Raw genomic sequence first — 20,726 nt, 5'->3', positions numbered from 1 at the left:
TTCGAGCGTCTGAGCCGTTTTCAAGTGCCTTTCCCCGGGCCTCTGTGGGTCCAATCCCAAAAGTGGCTCCATGGGAAAAGAGGACTTCCAGGCCGACATGTAGAGCTGATTTTGGGGTCTGCAAGTGGTCTGGTCGGCCAGCAATCTACCTGTAAATGTGGCCGACTGTCGAGCGCATTTTTGGCAAACGCAAGCGTCTTTTGGCCCAGTTCACGAGTGTGGGCCGGGGCCTGTGTGTGTCTCGCCCCGCAGCCAACCCTCTGGGTGTCAAGAGGACTTCCAGGACGATTTTTAGAAATGGTTTTGGGGACTGCTGGTGGTCGTTTTGGCCGGCTGTCGGCGGGTGAAAGTGAGGGCGCATTTTGGCGAACTCTAGCGTTAGCGCCCGCTTCAAGTGCTCTTTCCCGGGCCTGTGTGGGTCCCATCCTGGGGCCACATCCTGGGGCCACCTCCGCGGGTGTCAAGAGGAGATCGGGGCCGATTTTTAGACTTGCTTCCGGGGACTGATGGTGGTGTTTTCGGCCGGCAACTGACCGGTCAAAGTGTGTGTTTCTGGGCGCTGTCCATGGTGCTGGCGTTGCTCTGTGAGATAATGGCCGGAAAAAACGGCCTAACCTGGGATCATGAGAGGGAGCGTGGAGCGGCAGTCGGAGGCATCCCAGGGAGAGAGGCATGCTACCTAACCTAGCTCAGCATTTTAATGTGGAAGTGAGATGAAAAAGACATTTTGTTCATGTGTACACTTTTGGATTTCACTGTTCAGCTGTAAGTTTCAAAGATTTTCTATCTCGACCCCCCTTGGGGTTTTGGTTGTGGAAGGCGTACACTGCGTATGCCATACATGTTAGTTGTTTTCCTTTAATTTGGTTGTTAACTACAAGACACATTTTATAGTGTATGCTTTGGTTTGATGTATTTTCGGTCGTCTTATTCTTGTCAAGTTTTACTTATAAGCGCAAGTTAAAGCAATTTACAGAAGACAAAAGCAAAACCTCACAGAACATAATATTTTATTTCACTCAACAACACACACTCAAGGACTCTCTCCAAACACAGACATTCAAAAACACATTGCCTTTGTTCCAGCACACAAATACCACCTCTGTGCTGAGAAGCTTTGAGGAAAGGGGGGGGGGGGGGGGGGCAAGACAACAGTGGCTTAGTGCAATTATCTGGAGCGTGATGATCAGCCATGCTTTGCTGGTTACAACTACAGACACAAAGGCGTGATGAAAACTCAACATTGAACTTTACATAAAATTACTTCAAGCACTGAGAAGAACTACATAAATGTATATGTGTAATCATCTGGTCATTGAGGTTACTCGTGGCAGTCATAAAATATTAATAAGTTACACACTTTGGGGCTCATTCAATATTGGTTTCAGAATACAAATACAATACTTTATAAATTTGTTTGCGAGACATAGTGCATTACCAGTTGAGTCTGATTACACAAAATCTGGGCTGGAGGTACAAAACTATGTAAAATACTTGTTTATCAAAGGTAAACAATGTAGCTTTTTAGGCAGCCGGTATCGAAGTAACACTGCTCAAACATGTATGGCCACCGTGAAGTGAAATGAAAATTCATCTGTCCGTACATCTGATGAATAATGGCAGCAGTGAAGCAGGACAACAGGTCAGACATTTTGTTCATGCGTCCTGTTGTATGACTCTGTACGTGAGTGTGTATGGGGAGGGTGCGCGTGTCCTTTACAAACTCTCGAAGCCGACGGAGCAGAGGAGGAAGATGGCGTAGAGCAGTATGAGACAGAGTCCCAGCCTGCGGTCCAACCTCCAGCAGTTCAGATGGACACACAGGACCTGAGAAAGTAATGGACGGAGAGCTTTCATTTCCTTCGCACTGCCCAAAATATAATTCCCCGAGTTTGAAAACAGAGACAAGGGCACTCAGGCCGAGACAGGAAAAATATAAGATGAAATGATTGGTGAAGAAAAACAGGCAACAGATATTGGTGCAGACTTTGTTTACTCATGTTACAATCTCAGAAATAAGATGATTTAACTGAATTTTAACAACAATGATCAGATAAGATGGGGATCTAACTCACAGTGAGTATGACAGAGGCCAACAGAAGAATCACTGAGTATACCAGGCCTTTGCTGTTGATTGTCACCTAAAAAACAGAGATGACAAAGCATTAACATTTTGAGAAATTCCATTGATACAATCTGTGTTCATTCAAGGTGTTGTTCTATACTTAAATACAGTAAATTACTGTATTTTGGCCTCCAATACATTCACGTTTAAAGGCATCTTCATTTCTTCTTTGAAATGCTGAGCAATATTCAGATATAAGATATATTTGATAAAAGTATTTTTTTTATATATGAGTGGATAGTCAAGAGGTGACAAGGGGGAGAGACGGGATAACCAACAGGATATTGTTATGCTATTAAGATCATGGGTCAAGTCAGCTGTATAGGATATCAGGTAAAGAAAACTTTTCGGGTTACCACTGATCCGTAGCTGACGATGAGAGTCCTCAGTGCCCAGGGGAAGCCCAGGCCCAGCAGCACATCAAAGATATTACTGCCAATGGAATTGGACACAGCCATGTCGCCCATCCCTGCAACAATTTGACATACACACAATTAAAAAAATATGTAAACATGTATGAAGTGCGAAGGCATTCAAAGAACATCCAGTCAAACGGCTTGAATATTTCAGTTTTCTGTCAAAAGTGTACTTAGTTTTGTAACATAGTAAAATGTGCAAAAAAGCTAGGTGGTATAAATGATTCAACAATGTAAATATGTGCTGAGACACTTTAAACACACCTTGTCGGGCGACAATGAGGCTGGCCATACAGTCAGGGACACTGGTGCCGGCTGCCAGAAAAGTGATGCCCATGATGACTTCTGGAATTCCAAGTGTGTAGCTGATTATGGTCACCTAGACAGAGACACAGAGGGAAGAGGCTGTGTATATGTATGTGTGTGTGTGTGTGTGTGTGTGTATACATGCAAGTATGCTGGTGAATTACTGTGTTTCTTACCATCCAGACCATGAGGTAAGAGTAGAGGGCTATCCAGAGCGTGGAGGACAGGAAGGTGAGCAGGTACCAGCGCTCCCATTGCGGCAGGTTACAGTTGGGGATGGTGAAGTGAAGCAGGACGCTCAAGGGCCAAGAGAGCAGCCACTTCAGACGCACACACCAACCATCTGAAGGAATTGTGAAAACACACACACACACATAGTATGTGCACACAAGTTTCATCCAAACTTATTCATGTGGCATGGCTTGATAATCTTAGTATCATCTCTTTTTTAATTAGCTTTTTAATGTGTGAGTGTCTGATTTCATTCACCACTCACCTGGCAGGACGAAGGGTTCGAAAGGACTGTTCTCCTCCTCTCCTTCCTCCTCCTGCTCTTCCTCTTCCTCCTCTTCCTCTTTAGGCTGTGCTCCACCACCCGTCTCCCCCCCTGTCTCTTTACCCCTCTCCTTATCTTCCTCAAGCGGGTGCCTGTCTCCCTCCGACGCCGTCCCGTTCTCCCTCCCCCATGGCCCGTTAGCACCGAAACCTTCCTCCCCTGAAGCTCCTCCCTCCTCCGGTCCCACCTGGGACCGAATCAGCCTCTGCCTCTGCGGGGTGGGGAGGGAGTGAGGGTTAAGTCAGAGAAAAGAAAGAAGGAAATTAAAAAAGACAAAATCAAAATGAAACGAGAAAGAACTCAATCTGACTGTAGCTAACAGTATGAGAGCTGGCAGGAGGAGAAGTCACACAGCCAGGCATGTCCTCACATTCACCAGAGCGGATTTGGTAAGCAGTGATCTGGGGCATGGCACAGAGCAGGGGCAGCAGGGGAAGTCACACTTTAATTTGATACTGGAAATGTCAAGCACACATGCAGGAGAGCCGATTTGAAGATTGACTTCTTGTCTGCTTTTGTGGGTTGATATTATGCATTAGGCAGCAGTCTGTGTGTGTGTGTGTTTGTTTTGTGGCAGCAAATAGGATGTTGTTTGATAATATGACATACAAAAAATCAATCTCATCTTTCTGTCTAACTGCAAAACGCCTGTGCACAAGCTGCGCTGTGAATAGAATCTTTGAATTGATAAATCACTACCAAATTTAACAATTCCATATAGCAACTAAAAGCATAATTACCATAACAAACACCACCAACAAAGCTGAAATGGTAGCCTCTAAACGCACACTGACTTTTCCTTCAGTACAAATGGAGATAAGCTGAAAGAGTTCTCATAATGGCAGATTGTGGGAGGATTGAAAAAACAACAACAACCTCGATACTTCAGCAAAGAAAGCAACACTGGAGAAACAATATTCTCACTGAAATCGGCTGTTTCTTTCAATAAGTCCATATAATGCCACTCTTTGCTTTCTGCTATGAATAAATACAGTCAGTTAGTTCAGCATTTCCCACTCATTGTAAACTGTATGGATACTACTAACTCTGAAACACACATTTCTCAATATATACGTTGAAATTAAACGTAGTAAAGGCCCCGAAAACTGTTTTTGGGCCATTATTTTACAACTTGTGATTTAAGTTTTAATGGTGCAACACAATTTAGTAAAGACACTAGCAAGTAGTTAGTAACTACTAAGAGAGGACTTTACAACACAAACGTAGGAATGGATTTACGAACCGCTGGAGCAGTTCAGGTACACAAGCGTGAGTGCAGTGATCCTTCATTTTATATATATATATATATATATATATATATATATATATATATATATACTGTAATTTGACCAATATGACCCTGCTTATTTCACAGTGATATATTTTTTTTTAATGCTGCACATGCACATTTAAATACCCACCAACCTAGCCGAAAACAGGGGAACTTGACGTTATGTGAAGGGTGCAAGCAAGTGCAGTGTACCTCGTTGATGACCATGCGTGCTGCCATGCGCAGGCGGGTGAAGGGGGGGAAATGCGGGGTGATGAGAAGGCGGAGGCTTGCCTCTGAGAAGGAGAGCTGGTGGGGATGCAGGTTCAGCATCTCATCCACCATCACCACCCCTGAGTCCTGGCCGGCCACCACACATGAATCTGGGGGACGTGGGGGGGGGGGGGGGGGGGGGGGGGGGGGGGCGAGATGGAAGTTAGCAGGAGATATCAGTGGAAAAGAAAGACAGCTGACAAACAAGAACACAAAGAGTACAGAGTGGAGAAAAAGAGGAGACAAATCTTGTCCATCAATGTGGTCTAGTTCTATTTCAGCCTGTTGGAAATCCACAGGGCAACAAAAATGGGTTTGACTGTCAGTCTTAAATGTGTCACTAGGTCTGTTGAATGCTGCTCAGAGACTGAGGGGACATTTTTCCATGTTTTGAATGTTCACATTCACACGTGCATACACAAGATCCAGCACCTGGCTTCAGCGGTACCATGTCGTTGTCACAGTCTCCGACATTTCCGACAGCAGTGGGCCGTCGTAGGCTACTCAGGCATGGTTGACCTGCCCTGGTGCAGTGTCTCTCTACTAGGCTGCACAGAGATCTGTTGAACCTACACACACACGCACGCACGCACGCACGCACGCACGCACGCACGCACGCACGCACGCACACACACACACACACACACACACACACACACACACACACAAAGATGTCGTGTCTTCAGGAGGTATAGAGAGTGTGGTGGCTTGATTACAGCAGGATGTGAATGTGAGAGGAATAAAAAGAGAGACTCACTTCATGATGATTATGTATATTCCGTACATGGAGATCAGGATGATGGTCTCCCACCTGAAACATGCACACACATGCACACACACACACACACACACACACACACACACACACAGATATTTCTAAATACGAATACATTCGTCACACTGACAGTCAGTTATCTTGCAAACTGATATCCAATCAACAGAGGCTTACCATAGGACTTTTTCATCATAGATAACCTGCAAAAACAATTAAAATATACTTTAATTACATCTAAACAATATATATACTTTTTCCATACCTCATCAAAGGAAAATAGAAGATTAATTAGCTAAATATTGGCAAATAAAGTTACTAGCATTAGCTCATCGCATCTTGGTTACAATTCTAAAACTAAACAAACTAAAAGGATCCTAATGGGAAAAAAGCATATAACAACTGATAGGATAATGAATGAATATTGGCCACAAAAATCCAGTTCCGTCAAGCTATAAGTTTGTATTGAGTGAGTAGTTTCTCTCCACTAGTAGCCATATATACTGTTGGTGGTCTTGTAAATGTAGGAATTAAAGTAGGTGATGTCTGTGGACACTGGAGGATTTCTCACCATGATAAGCACCACTATGGACAGGATGTAGAAGACAGCATCACGGAACAAAGGCCACCAGCTCAGAGAGATGGGCTGCAAAGAGACACACATTGTACATTTTCATTAGTGAAATCAAGCATATTGAGATGAGATGATGTCATCATATTTAAAAAAAAAATGCTTTAAAAACATCCATTGGCTTTTATGTCTGAAAAAGTAATATCCGTCCTCCTTTTTGCTTTAGCTGTACCTGTCCAGAGAAGATGCCACAGAGGCCGATGATGACCAGGATGTTAAAGACAGCTGATCCCACGATTGTTCCCACACCCACATCTCCTTTTGTGATAAACACCCCTAAAAACACGGAACAGGAAAAAGAAGCTATGAATCATCAGAATTTTTTTATTTAATGTGGTCTGAAATTAATAAATGTTGTATTGTATTTCCCGAGCATACATAAATGTATTCAAGTTAGACGTAATGTCTCTCTCCCTTTAACAGAAATATTGCATCTTCGGTTCATAACCACAGATGCTCTGTGGATATCTTTTATCTTATGCTACTCATGTGGAATATTCACTGCAATATTGCCTAAAGCCATTCCAAATACTTATGAAAGCCAGCCTTTCTTCTTTTGAGAATAAAATAGATTACTTAAGAGGCAACATATGACAAAATGTCCTTAAGCCACATGGATTCAGAAGCAAAGGTTCCATTCTTACAAACTACAACAATATATTTGTTTTATATTGTTTTAATAAACTGTATGATATGTATCTATCTATATCTATGTATTCAGGATATATCCCCAATAGTGTTTCAGTGTCTCACATTCCCAAAACATGTGTGAGTTTCTGTCTCTGTTTTATATCTGGGCCAAAGCTTCCAAACACTGTGAACAACGTCCTTTTATTGTCTACATTTTACTCTGGAAAACTTGATTGATTTCATCAATGCCAATGCCTGGATTAAAAAAAGAAAAATTTAGATTTCTGTGATTTTTCTACCCAAAGATTTTATTTTTTTTTACAAGAAAATACTTGTGAGAACATCTTGACCACTGAAGTAATTTGCAGGTGAGCTGGCAAACCATCAAGCAAAATGAAACGTGCTCTTCTCGCCATCTTTGTTCATGTCTACTTGACGCTTTAAATCAGTGCGTCTGCCTCCATTCACTCGACTCCTCTCAGTCTGAGTCAGGTGAAGATGCATATGATTGCACTTAATTGGAGAACTGATGTAGCACTCAGTAGGGTGAGGCATTGATTAAACGAGCGCCACACTGACCAATCAGAGAGGTGAAGAGCTCGGGGGCGGAGCTCCCAGCTGCCATGAAGGTTGCGCCGGCAACATCCTGACTGAGGTGAAGGTTCTGGAGGAAGACGAGTTTAAATAGTTTAAAGGATGAAACTGGTGATATTTTATATGTTTCTTCTTGTCAACAAATCCTAAATCAATGGTTTGACCCTACTATGTGTATCCAAAGATTTTTTTGCCTTTTAATAAAGATTTAGGTCTTCAGTTCAAACAAATGTGCTTGGGACTGGGTGACACATGGGGAAGACAGACCATACTGATATATCTGGACTAATGCATTGTTGGTTTACTTTGTTTCGAGGGATATATAGACAGTAAGAAAATAACTCTTTATCCTCAAAGCATTAGACGGGAAAGAAAATAAACAAATGCTTCGTTAAAAATCCCGGTTTATCTGAAACAACACAGAGACAACATGAACTAACTGGAGACAAACTATACTATAAGTCCTACATGCTTTCATTTATTTATGTCTTTAGTTCATACCTCTGATACTTTTTCCAGTGATGGCACAAAGTAAAATTCACACACAATAGCCAGCGCATGAAACATGTAGATAGCCTGTGAAATACAGGAGACACGTTATTGGCCACATGGCTTATATAAGCTTATATACCTGTTTGTGAGTTTAATCCAACAAAAAATGAAGCTTCCGTCATTTCAAATTCTGGCTTTCAGGCAGAGCCGATACTCACACAGAGAAGATGAAGGAGTACCGCTCCCTGTCTCCTCTGCTCTGGAGTGAAGATGTCTTCAGGAAAATCACTGATAGCTGGAGAAGAGATGGACAGACAGTAAACTAATGATGATTATTTTTGTATCATTCATTCATTCATCTTCGTCCGCTTATCCGGGATCGGGTTGCGGGGGCAACAGCTCCAGCAGGGGACCCCAAACTTCCCTTTCCCGGGCCACATCAGCCAGCTCTGACTGGGGGATCCCGAGGCACTCCCAGGCCAGTTTGGAGACATAGTCCCTCCACCTGGTCCTGGGCCTCCCTCGGGGTCTCCTCCCAGCTGGTCGTGCCTGGAACACCTCCCTAGGGAGGCGCCCAGGTGACATCCTCACCAGATGCCCGAACCACCTCAACTGGCTCCGTTCCACGCAAAGAAGCAGCGGCTCTACTCCGAGTCCCTCACGGATGACCGAACTTCTCACCCTATCTCTAAGGGAGATGCCAGCCACCCTCCTGAGGAAACCCATTTCGGCCGCTTGTACCCGCGATCTAATTCTTTCGGTCATGACCCAGTCCACATGACCATAGGTGAGGGTAGGAACGAAGATTGCCCGGTAGATAGAGAGCTTTGCCTTGCGGCTCAGCTCTCTTTTCGTCACAACGGTGTGGTAAAGCGACTGCAATACCGCCCCAGCTGCTCCGATTCTCCGGCCAATCTCACGTTCCATTGTTCCCTCACTCGCGAACAAGACCCCGAGGTACTTTATTTTTGTATCAGCCTATATATATTGTGTGTTAGGAAAATGTTGAATATACCTTTAAATGTGTTGTTTATGGAGCTTTTTTTCCCTATCTTTAATCAAAAGTGTGGTCTTTCAATTCAAGAGCATGACTCATTGATTTCACTTCAGATTTTGTAATGCTTTCCTTTAAAACCCTGTCCTCACTCTCAGGGTGCGCTTTGATTTCTGCTCAAACTGTACGCTTGCACTCAGATATAGAATTGCCTGCAGAGATTTCATGCGCTTCAGCCCTTCTCCTCACACTTCTTCTGCTTCTGTGTGCTCGTAAAACATAATTTCTCAGATTTATCCTCTGCTCTTGGATTTCTTTTGGGAGGCAATAACCCTGTCAAAATGCCCCAACCAATGGAATACCAGGTGTAGCGTTGACCAGTTAAATTATCCCTGCCTCGTTGCGGATGTGTTCGCTATATTTCTTGCGGTTACTCACAAGCAAACAGAAGCAGCCTGAGTGTGAGGAGAAGGGCTGAAGCTGGAACACAGGAATCTGGGCAAGCAACAATATACCTGCATGCAAGCATGCAGTTTGAGCAGAAGCAGAGCAAATCCAAGCGCAAGCAGGGGCTATTGAGTGTGAGGACAGGGTTTTGAGGGCAAGTACAAAATCTGAATGTGAAATCAATAAGTCATGCTCTAAAATTGAAAACCAAGCTCTTGAAAAAAGATGGAAAAACAGCTCCACAGTTGATGTGGCCCTTAGAGAAGAGCCTCAGGTTCGTTGTCTCATGTTCACACAACACAAATTTCAACGTCATCAGATTGCTGTACTGTTCACACTACACAACTTGCTGTCTTTTAATTGGCAGTCATGAAGTCGTGGTTTTCACACGACATGACTGACCGGTAACTGGGGTCACACACTGACTACAAGATCCTTCACCTGGAATCCCACATGATATTTCCAAACTACGCTTTGACACTACAAGACAAGTGAGAAGTGACACAGGTGTGACATATTTCACCTGTGTAGATCAGTAACTGTGTTATGTTAATTCATGCAAACATCAAAACCCTAGGTGCAACATCTTTGGTCCATATAGGATACGGGCAACCTCTCCGCCAGATTTCCACTCAGTCTGTATCTTGCGCTCTCATTGGCTGAATGTGTGTCCGGTTGTAGCCCCTAGCCACAAGGCTCGAGACAGCTTGAGGTTAAAGTGGTGCCACAGTCATGTGACTACACCAGTTCAGTTACTTCGTTTGAAATCTCTCATCTTGTGAATTCAATCCGTGACTCATGCTATCTGCACCCAAGTGTTTATGTTGGCATTTTTCAACTCTTTCATAAAAGCGATTCCTCTGAAGTCGACCTTCAGAGGCATCTAATTTGACTGAGTTGCAACCACCCTCTTTCCAACTGTGAAGAGGGGTTCTGCTAGACTGCACCATCTTTCAAAGCTCAAACAAATGCCACGACTCACTGCGCCATGAAAAAAAAGCCCCAAAAAAGCTCTCGTTATGAGGCAGCTCAAAACAACCAATAACATGGAAACTTGCCTCCAAAGTGACTTTCAGGATTTATAAAACCACCACTGAAAATAAAAGCAACAAACATGTGAGTTAAACAAGTGTGACTAAAGTGGATGAGATCTTGCACAGAGGCAACATTGTGCAGACTGATGGAGACAGATATTGAATAATACTATGATTTAGTTTGCATATTTTTATCACCAAAAACAAGATGGTGCTCTTGAAAACAGTAATATGGTAATAGGAAGATAATGTCTTTGAGGCCTTGAAGTTAATCTGTGCTGTGTTTCCCACGGGGAGTTTTCTTTAGCTCAATATATGCAGCTTTATTATCTGGCAACTAAATCTCTTCATCTCTCAGATCGTAAAATGCTGTCACTGTTTCTCTCTTTCAAACCAGCCTAATGGATCCAAGCACCACACAAGCGATGAGAGAACTGCTGATGAGAGGCTATACTGATCAGCAGGTCATTACAATAAGGCAGGGGCACTTTGAACAGCTCCAGATGCACCACGCCATCCAACCACAAACTCAGCATTCAGTTTCCTAGCAACCGGGTCCCCTCAAAGACCTAACTGTGTTTAAACATCAAGATGTGCAGAGTTGAAGGATGAGGTGGAGCGGAGAGGTATGGATTGATGCACGGAGGAGATAGACTTGAATTAAACACAACACTCTCACACTGCCTCGGCACACAAAACATACACACACACACACACACACACACACACACACACACACACACACACACACATGAACATCCAAACTTAAATCTAGGCCTGTTAAAAGGTCCCCAGTCCAATACAAGTGACTGTATGTATTCTATTATTGTAAGGATAAAAAAAGAAGAAATCACCTCCCTTGATTCATGAAGGTATTTACATTCACACTCTCACACTCTCTCTCTCTCTCTCTCACACACACACACACACACACACACACACACACACACACACGGTTAAATGTCTCACCAGATCTAGAAATACTGTCAGTCTTGTTGTTGTCTTCTTCTTGCTGGATGAGCTCTCTCTTGGACAAGGAGATGTCATAATTCACAGTGGATGCGTGGGAACCTAAAAAATAGAGATTGACATTTAAATACATACCAACAAAATATATGAGTCACTATACTGTATATCTGAGTGTTTGCTAAAACATTACATGGTTGTAAATAACTAATATTACTGCAATCTAACATCTAAATAATGTTATTTGCATGGTTAAAAACAACACAAGTAACGAGTAAGCTCAGTGCAGATGGAACCATACAACGTCTGTGTATATTGCCTGTGAAGCACCTGTAACATCGTTGAAGTTGAAGACCCAGGCGACAGCGAGCAGAGTGACTCCACAGACGCAGAGCCGCGGGAGGAGACGCGTCTGTCTCGGTCTCCTCGGTGCCTTCATCCCGCCAGACGCCCTCGCTCAGCGGCTCCCCGCTCAGAACATGTCGCCACACAGTCCTCCTCAAAACAGACCCGTCAAACTGGCCTCTCCCTTTTTTTAATTTATCTTCTTTCGGCTATTTTAGCTTTGGGCTCCATCCACGATACAGGAGCGTGTGTGGTGGGTTCGGCCTGTCATCAGCATCTCAGCATCAACGCAGCATCCGCATGCACGAGCTCAAACTCCAGCAGACACACAATGGAATCATCAGCCAGCTCCGATATAAAAAACATCCCTCGATTCAGACCGTCGTCTCCATCCCTTCTGCCCTACATACGGTACCCCACTTAGTGGTTCTCCGTATGGGAGGGGGTGTTTTCCTCAAGTCACGGACAAGACCACCAGGGAGCGCCTTCAACTGGGAGGGGCGACTGGGAGAGACGGGAAGGCATTGGGCGCAAATATGCGCTTTGACTGGTGCATGCAATTCCAAATGTGAAAAGTAATCGGTAACATTTACACTGATGTAGTGACACTGAGAGACTTTCCTGATAATAATTGATGGCCGGATCTGCTGATGCGTTTAAAAAGTAATCAGTAATGGTCTTATTGGCAGACTGTTACTCTAAGCTATTTCTCTAAATTGGGCAGGGCGAGGCTGCTCTCATAAAATAACTAAGAAGTCAACTCTTTGTTAAAGGATAGCTACACGTTATTTAAGTGCATCTTCATACAATACTCACATGGCCTCATATGCACATTGACTGATTTATTGGCTGCTGTAGTTTATCCATACTTGCCACAAAGAGATCCCTTCTAAAACTATTTTTATGCAAGTAGAATCCAAAGTGATCTTTCTGTGTTAAAAAAAAAAAGTACTACAAATGTGAAGTAAAAAATGAATTGGATTTACTCCAAACTTAGAACAATTTTCCTCGTTTAGAAATAGTTTCTTAAATTATACAAATGTAAAAAATTGGGTTGAGCAGGATTTTCTTCAATGTAAAAAAATCATACATCTCCTCTAAACCCAAATCAAATATTTTTTTTTAAAAATAAAACGGATACAGTAAGTTATGTTGATAGATATCTGTTCTTCCAATTCACACACATCTAAGTCCTTTTAAATCAAGACATTTACCAATACAATATTTAGTACGTTTCACTGCAGAGTCAAGTTACTGATTGTATTTTTTATCAAACTCATTCATCATCATAGAACTGACCAATCAGCTACCCGAACTCTTAATAAATGTGCAAAATGATTTATATTAAAGTGCAAATTTCATATATTTTTGTAAAAAAACAACAACTGACTATCGGTCAGATAAAAGGAGTCAACATGTTTATAAGAGTATTTGAATCAAATAGGAGGTAAGGCCACATAATGCACAGTGCAGTAGGGTTCTAACATCAGGCGTGCACTGCTCCACAAGGTGTTGATGGAAAAACGATTTCCTGTCCAGCTTGCTGAAGCCACGAAGACCAAAACAGTGAGAACGACGACAAACACCAGAAGAAGTCCTGCTCTCCGGACGACTGTCTCCAAAATACCCGCACACCTGAGAAAACGGGAGAAAACCAGAGGGACGACAATGAACGAGGAAACATAAAGAAAAATAAATCTGTGATGTGAAACTGAAGTACCTTTTGGTCTGAAGGTCTAGTGTGAGACTTGGAGGTTTCAGCAGCTCCTCAGCCTCAGTTTCCTCCTGCAGACACAGTACCAGACATCACTGATCTCATCATTTCTACGCAGCTGAACGGGTTGGAATCTGGGTTTTGTAGTGGCACACTCTAGTGGTCACTTGTAGAAGTACAGGACAATCAGACATACAGCTTGTAAATGCAGAAGGGAGGGGGGGGGTCCTACATGTCTAAGATCTGTGGAATCTAACACGCTGGTCTTCACTTTAGCTGAAGAGGCCAACAGCTTAATTTCCTCTGCAAAGGACAAAGGAGGACTGAGCGATCCTTCCTTCTCTCCCATCAGGTCCTTCACAACAGTGCTGGAAACCAACAGCAGAAACACAGCGCGGCGTGAGTGCACAAAGGTGACTCAGCGGAGGTCAGGATATCATTTCAAAGCAGGATAATATTTGTGCGTCAGGGTTACAACGAGGCCTCGTCCAGTCTGTCCTCCAACTGCTCTCTCAGCTCCTGGTTTGTCAGCCTGAGGTACTGGAGCAGAGAGAGACGAAACTCACTTCAACAGCTCACAACATGAAGATATTATCCAAGTGAATACCGTTCTTTCCACTATGAATGAGACCATCTTTACCTCTATGGAAGAGGAGCACTCTTCGACCGTTTCCTCCAATTGCTTTAGCTGCAAGTCTTTCTATCACAAACACACAATAACAAAAAATGTGATGTTCAAAAAATAATAAAAGAACAGTCATGTTTGAACTCCAAAGAGAAAGATCAATATTTCGGTTGCTGCATTGTACTGATGTCTCTGTTCCTACCTGATAAATGACCTCATCCCTATTCTGAAGCCCTGACTGAGCCTCTTCCATTCCACACTGAAGAAACACATGACATGACAGATCAGGAGCTGTGTGACGATGTAACACGACTCATGGTTGTATGAATGGAGAGAGAAAAAGTAGTTAAATATCCCCCATGTTGAATCCATGGTGTCACCTCAAGGGTTTGAAGTGAAACCCTGAACTTGCTAAAGCTGATCTTGTCCTGGTCCCTCTGTTGCTCGAGGCTCTTAAGCTGAAAAAAAGGCAGAATTATATTTATATATGTATATTTCGGTACTACTTCCAACTGTAGTATGACAGATTAAAGTTGTGCAAAGTAACAGACATCGTGCCTCTTCAGTTAGCTTCTTATTCAGTTTCTTCATCATGGTGATTTCATTTTCCTACACAAAAAAAAAAGAACATGAAGATATTTAAAATGACAACCATCTGCCGATTTGAGGTTTAACCGTTTGTCAACCATGTATTGATACTAATGTGACATCTGATTCACTTCACTAACTGTGAATGCTCCGATGTTTGGATCAAAATGAATGTGGTGTATAACCCCAGCTTGTATTAAGCTATCTTATGTTTATAAATCAACAAACTTAATGTAATGAAATCATAGAGAATGAAATAAAAAATCTGAAATGTAAAGTTTGAAGATGAATTCTGTTATTTCTTATCAAACGTTACCTAAAAAGTAAAATCCTTGACATATACTTCAGTGTTATTGCATTGAGATGCCACCGTGGCCTGTGTACCTGGTTTAGACTACAATAAAAGACACAATTTAACACGACAAATTATGAGGATGTTAAGAATGAGAACATAGCTGTTTCTGAAATATCCAAAAGTTTGTTACAAGTTACTCGTGGATCTGAGCTCGTACAACAAGACGCCATCAAGGATTTTGGGTTGCCTGATGTGCTGTTTTAGCTCAAGTGTGGTCTTGAGGCAGCGTTATATTTTCATCCAATACGTATACGTACGCCAGTAATGCAAATTGTAACACTTTGATTCCTGGTAACGGACCAATTCCTGAATCTTTTTGTCACTGCGTCTCTTCACAGCGAGGTCATCAGCCAGGAGACCGTCGCAAGGCTCTGCTTCAACATTCAGTGCTTCACTGATGATTTTCTCCTGGCTGCAGATACACAAACACACACGTTAACGTTAAGGTTCAAAAAGTAGTCCGGAACTATGATAACGTGGCTGATGCACAACAACAACATTGAATAACAAAACATAAAAAGTTCAGAGGGAGATCTCACAGATGAAGACGGTTCAGGCACTCTTCTCCTAATGAGACAATCATGAGACTTCTTACGCTTTAACTTGTTTTCTGAGGGTGGTGTTTTCTGAACGCAGCATTGCCATGTCATCATCTGCAACATCCAGCCAGTGCCTCATTTTAGCATTCAAGTCTCTCTGCTGGTTTAGACTGTAATCCCGCTCTGCTATCTTCTCAAGCATCTCCCTCAGTGTCCTACAAACACAAACACACACACACACACACACACACACACACACACACACACACACACACACACACACAAACCAGAAGAAAAAGCGTCATATATTGCTGCTGAGTAACTCAACCAAACATTTTCTGTGTATGTGTTTGTTCAGTGAACATCACTCACATAGTTTCCTCTGTGACATCCATCCTGCTGGCTTACTCCTCCCTGGGACACATAAATTACCAAAAGGAGCGACCCACGGCTTTTAATATATATCATCCATTGTTCTTCCAAACTTTATTTCTTTGTAAAATGTACACATTATGATTGGGCCCCACGAAATAGTGTTTCCCAGTGTGAATCTCACATTGTACTCATTAAGGTTAGATCCAGCTAAAACTTATCTAACAATTCTTAAAACACTTTATAAAAAGCAGCACTACCTGCAATGAGAGGCGCAAATATATTTCAGCAATTTGCTAACCTTTCAAAGTGGATTTCACCTGATATTAAAAAAGAATATCTCAGTGTATTAGTGGGGTTAGTTACATCTTTAAGAGTCAACCAAAGTGGCACAAATAATGTTTAGCCCATGAGCACAATTTTATATTAAAAAAGAGGCTTTTAAAAGTAGGAAACGTTAACGTTCCATATAAAATGTTATCTAACTTAGGTTACAGACACATTTTAAAAACTGAGGCAGCAAGCCTCATCATTAATTAGCTAGCTAAAATGCTAACATTTCACCTAACGTTACATGTACAGTAGAGTCTCCATTAATTTACGTTTTTACAGACTTAGCTAGTTACACGCTAGCATAAGTTAGCTAGGTTTCTTCAGTGAGCTAACTTAGCGTTCCTTAAATGTCTAACCAGCGAGTAAATACAAACCCAGGACGTCGCAGCTAGCTTAACTAAATTGTAGTTCTGGCTGCCATACCGAACGCAGGAAGCCTACAAAATAAACCGACAGTTACCGTTACCGCGTTGTCACTATGACGTCATACACGGGACCGGTACGGCACAGGATCGCGAGGAAGGGTCCAAAAAGTGTCCTGGTTATTTAAATTCTAATCATATTTATAAGATACTTTTAACCGCGTATTGGACATTCTCGATGATGAATAATAAAAAATGGTCTAGGTACTTTTTGGAATCGTTTCTCTGTATTAGATTAAAATTAGACTTTTAAACCAGACTTTCACTATACCACTACAAACTACAAAAGATAAAATACATTTCAGCATTGTTTATTGAAACTTTTTTTCAGCACTTTCAAATGGCAAAACCAAACATCATGGTGTGACCCATATGAAATAGCACAAAAAGGCAGACTTTTAACAGACAACAAACAATAATACAAAAATATTTTTGGATGCAAAGTAAGAGCTCCTGTCAAAACAAAGGCTTGAAATTTGACACATTTTAAGGCCTGCAGAATTAAGCTAACTTCTGAGGTAACAATAGTCCAGTTGGCATCAAGTGATGTGAGAAATCTTCAGCATATTGTATCAAACATATTGTACAAAACAGTGATGCATGTTGATTTTGTGTATACTTACTGCAAGAACAGGGTGATAAAAAGATGATGAACAGTGTATACTGAGACACAGCAGTTGCTTGAATCAGAACATGACTCTTCATGTTGTTACACTCTAGGTTTGGTTTGTAGTAGTACCTTACTGACTGAAACATGGACAACGTAATGTGAAACACGGGGAAAAGCTGTTCACATATGCCGTCAATAGGTACATTTTACAGTGTATTTACTAGATTACTATGTAAATGGCAACACTAGACTCTCATTGTCTAACTTAGTGCAACAGTATCCAGTAAAAGGCTCAATGTAATCAAATAAACTGGAGCTCAGGAGTGATGATCCTAGCTGCTAACGCACAACAGCGGATTATATAATCCTACGGAGTATTCAGGAACAGCGCAAATCAAAATTGTATGACCTTTAGATTTAGGCAAAATAAACAATAATAAAAAGGACAATTTAAGTGACTACCTGAGGGTAGTAGTGAAGACCTGTGAGTGCTTGATTTATAAGTATACATTTCTCACAATCAATAAAATACATTCTCATTTCAGTGTCGTTCACATACACTTTCAGTGCTCAGTATTCCAGAGGAACATTGCCAACTTCTGTGTTAATATTCTGAGATAAGCCTCAATGAGTGTACAGATTACCTTTAAATCAAGGTCAACGTACCTTCCACAGTAGACCCATAACTTCCTTGACTCAGCACAGGTGAAGGCTACGGAGAAGATACCTGTAGACAGTTATACCCATTATCATCATAACACCCACACACTGTTCTGGCTTCTTCCCATCCCAAGCTACCTCTTCTTGAACTGAGGTGACGTTCCCTGCTGCTCCCGATAACATTAACCATCACCATTAAAGCAAAGACACACGGCCTGTTTCAGCCGTTACCGGGTGGGTTCTAGCGATCCCGTGACCTGGAAGTTCATCCCATCTCCGGGGAGAGGTGATGGGATGAGTGGGCAGAGCCAGCAGAGGTACCAGCGAAGGCCCAGAGCGTGACGCAGGTTGCCCCGCAGCCCGAGGCTGTAGGGTCGGCGGGTCGAGTACCACTCCCTGGTGGTCTGTCCCCGAAGCATCAGGACGAGATGGAAGAAGAAGAAGGCGGACACCAGCAGGAAGCCCACAACGCATGTATCGGCGATGAAGGCGAAGGCAAAAGCGCGTGCTGAGACCTGGCCTGGGGAGAGAAGGGACAGCAGCGCTGATTAAGCCACAGCCAGTAATATAAATCCAAGCGTCATTATTTTAAACTAGACATCTTAAGAAGTCGTTCTTGTCTCTGGAAAAATGTGACGGCCATTTTTGAGTCAACATAGAAAACTTAATAGAGTATATTCTACCTATCTGTGGTAAGTACCACAACTAGAATGAATAGACAGGAAATAGAGCAACCAATATGTTACAAACCAGCTCATACCTGAAACTAGCATGATCCAGGGAATGAGCAGCAGCAGGATGCTGTGCACCGTCACGCCCTCCTTCAATATGACAAGGAAGACCTCTGCATTCATCAGAGTGGCGTACAGCAGCCCCGACCACATGAATAACAAGCAGCTCAGGAAGTAACGGTAGTTACGGAAGCCCACACACTGGCCGAAGAAGACGCAGTGGTGATCCCTCCGCAGCACGCACACGTTGCAGTCGTAGCAGTGGGAGCAGCGAGGAGGAGTGTGTGTCTCACAGGTATAACAATACCTGGGAGGGGAACAGAACAAAGACAAACACTATTATTTATGGTCTGAGATGCTCCTAAATGTCTCATTGAAACATAAAAACTGTGACCATCAGTTGAAACCAATGGAAATAATACACGTGAAGTCAAAACTTAGAACAAATGTATCTTTACATCTGTGAAAAAGCAGAGGAGTTAGTTTCTTTTTACCATGTTTACACTTATGTGGATGTCTGACAGCTGGGATTACATATTCTCAAACACTATTGTCTAAAATATCATGTCATGTTATCTGCTCCCTCCTTACCTCCACCCCTGGCCCATGCCCTCTCCACCCAAGAACACCCCTCTGATGCTGGGACTGGTCCTGAGGAAGAGCAGCGCGTTCCAGCAGATGTTCCCCAGCATGAAGTACTGAGCCAGCAGGTGCGCCGCTTTCCACCAGGCGGACCACACGGTCTTCTTCTGGTCCGCCTCCAGCGGAGCCTCGAGCAGCACCAAGTAGCTCACCTCCCCGGTGATGGAGAAGACCAAGAAGGTGTTGAGGACCATGGGGAGGGGGCGACAAAACCTGTCGACCCTGGCAAAAACCTGACTGGCAAAACTCGTCATGATTTCCTACCCGTGAGCTCAGCGGAAGAACCGATTTGACAGACGCACCGTGGTAACCCTTGGTTAGCTTAGTTAGCCGGAAAAAAAAGAACCGCTCCAATAGCTTTTTTTAAAAAGTTAAATAAACCACATGATACCAATTGTACTTTATATAACTTCTAAACAAATGAATGTCATTCATGAGTTGAAATGTTACGCTGTTAGGCTCTCAAAACTCTCTCCCTACCACGATCTCTGCTACTGGACGGAATCGAGCTTCCACTCTAGTAGGGGTGTTACGTGAAAATACATCCGCAATGAAACAACACACTGGTTCCGCTTGTAAAACGTCTCCTCGGTGTGTATGCCGTTTTAAAATACTAATCAAAAAGTGATGTAGCTTTTATTATGGTTTTGAATTGGATATTAGTATCAAGTCTTTTATTAAATAGATATTTGTGCCTGAAGTAGCCTGTTGCTGTTTCATTGCCTTGATAAGAGAAAGAGGCTTGACCAGGGTCGGTATGAAATAGCCACATGGTTTTGTACACTCTTGAGCGAATAAAATATTCACACAATATAATGTGTATTTTCTCAATTAATTAATAACTTTAGTGCAAAACTGATTTTCTGAGAAATATGAGTTGGTATGTGCTTGTTATTATCAACATAACTGTGTATCACGATATCTCAATGTATAATTTCATCACAATATGATCATATTGAAATACATATATATATATATACATATATATATATATATATATACGTATATATATACGTATATATATATATATATACATGTGTATATATACGTATATATATATATACGTATATATATACGTATATATATACGTATATATATATATATGTATATATATATATATATGTATATATATACGTATATATATTTATATACATGTGTATATATACGTATATATATATATACATGTGTATATATACGTATATATATATATATACATGTATATATACACATGTATATATATATATATATATATATGTATATACATATATATATATACACGTGTAT

At 42.1% G+C, this 20,726-nt stretch overlaps 3 protein-coding genes across 7 annotated transcripts; all 3 read right to left on the bottom strand.

The window, feature by feature from the left end:
- Positions 1 to 993: 993 nt before the first annotated feature.
- Positions 994 to 12,337, bottom strand: slc24a6a (solute carrier family 24 member 6a). 2 transcript variants are annotated; one of them, XM_068714921.1, is made up of 17 exons: positions 11,837 to 12,337; positions 11,510 to 11,611; positions 8,284 to 8,360; positions 8,075 to 8,149; positions 7,559 to 7,643; positions 6,522 to 6,625; positions 6,290 to 6,364; positions 5,896 to 5,921; positions 5,704 to 5,757; positions 5,379 to 5,515; positions 4,887 to 5,056; positions 3,344 to 3,614; positions 3,024 to 3,190; positions 2,806 to 2,920; positions 2,482 to 2,594; positions 2,076 to 2,141; positions 994 to 1,827 (listed from the first exon to the last, which is right to left on the bottom strand). In XM_068714921.1, exons 1-17 carry the CDS (start codon positions 11,943 to 11,945, stop codon positions 1,717 to 1,719), a joined length of 1,857 nt encoding a protein of 618 aa, XP_068571022.1. In that variant the 5' UTR covers positions 11,946 to 12,337; the 3' UTR covers positions 994 to 1,716. The 2 variants fall into 2 exon arrangements, with proteins under 2 accessions (XP_068571022.1, XP_068571023.1); XM_068714922.1 differs by having other exon boundaries at positions 4,968 to 5,056.
- Positions 12,338 to 13,090: 753 nt separating this feature from the next.
- Positions 13,091 to 16,916, bottom strand: LOC137875974 (protein KASH5-like). 4 transcript variants are annotated; one of them, XM_068715492.1, is made up of 12 exons: positions 16,838 to 16,916; positions 16,045 to 16,086; positions 15,729 to 15,887; positions 15,434 to 15,545; positions 14,749 to 14,799; positions 14,571 to 14,648; positions 14,393 to 14,449; positions 14,206 to 14,265; positions 14,041 to 14,105; positions 13,798 to 13,933; positions 13,572 to 13,636; positions 13,091 to 13,486 (listed from the first exon to the last, which is right to left on the bottom strand). In XM_068715492.1, the coding sequence occupies exons 2-12, from the start codon at positions 16,065 to 16,067 to the stop codon at positions 13,288 to 13,290; spliced, it is 1,005 nt and encodes a 334-aa protein (XP_068571593.1). In that variant the 5' UTR covers positions 16,068 to 16,086; positions 16,838 to 16,916; the 3' UTR covers positions 13,091 to 13,287. The 4 variants fall into 4 exon arrangements, with proteins under 4 accessions (XP_068571593.1, XP_068571592.1, XP_068571591.1 ...); XM_068715491.1 differs by lacking the exon at positions 16,838 to 16,916 and adding an exon at positions 16,752 to 16,827; XM_068715490.1 differs by lacking the exon at positions 16,838 to 16,916 and having other exon boundaries at positions 16,045 to 16,129.
- A 178-nt stretch (positions 16,917 to 17,094) lies between these two features.
- zdhhc24 (zinc finger DHHC-type containing 24) lies at positions 17,095 to 19,950 on the bottom strand. Its single transcript, XM_068715489.1, has 3 exons — positions 19,392 to 19,950; positions 18,830 to 19,107; positions 17,095 to 18,589 (listed from the first exon to the last, which is right to left on the bottom strand). The coding sequence occupies exons 1-3, from the start codon at positions 19,694 to 19,696 to the stop codon at positions 18,297 to 18,299; spliced, it is 876 nt and encodes a 291-aa protein (XP_068571590.1). The 5' UTR covers positions 19,697 to 19,950; the 3' UTR covers positions 17,095 to 18,296.
- Positions 19,951 to 20,726: the final 776 nt, after the last annotated feature.

This window comes from Cebidichthys violaceus, unplaced genomic scaffold (assembly GCF_023349555.1).
Source record: "Cebidichthys violaceus isolate CVI_PGR_0920_01 unplaced genomic scaffold, fCebVio1.0.p SCAF_2, whole genome shotgun sequence".
Lineage (NCBI taxonomy): Eukaryota > Metazoa > Chordata > Actinopteri > Perciformes > Stichaeidae > Cebidichthys > Cebidichthys violaceus.
Note: the sequence above shows the minus strand (reverse complement) of the source record. Positions and strands in the feature narration are given on the sequence as shown.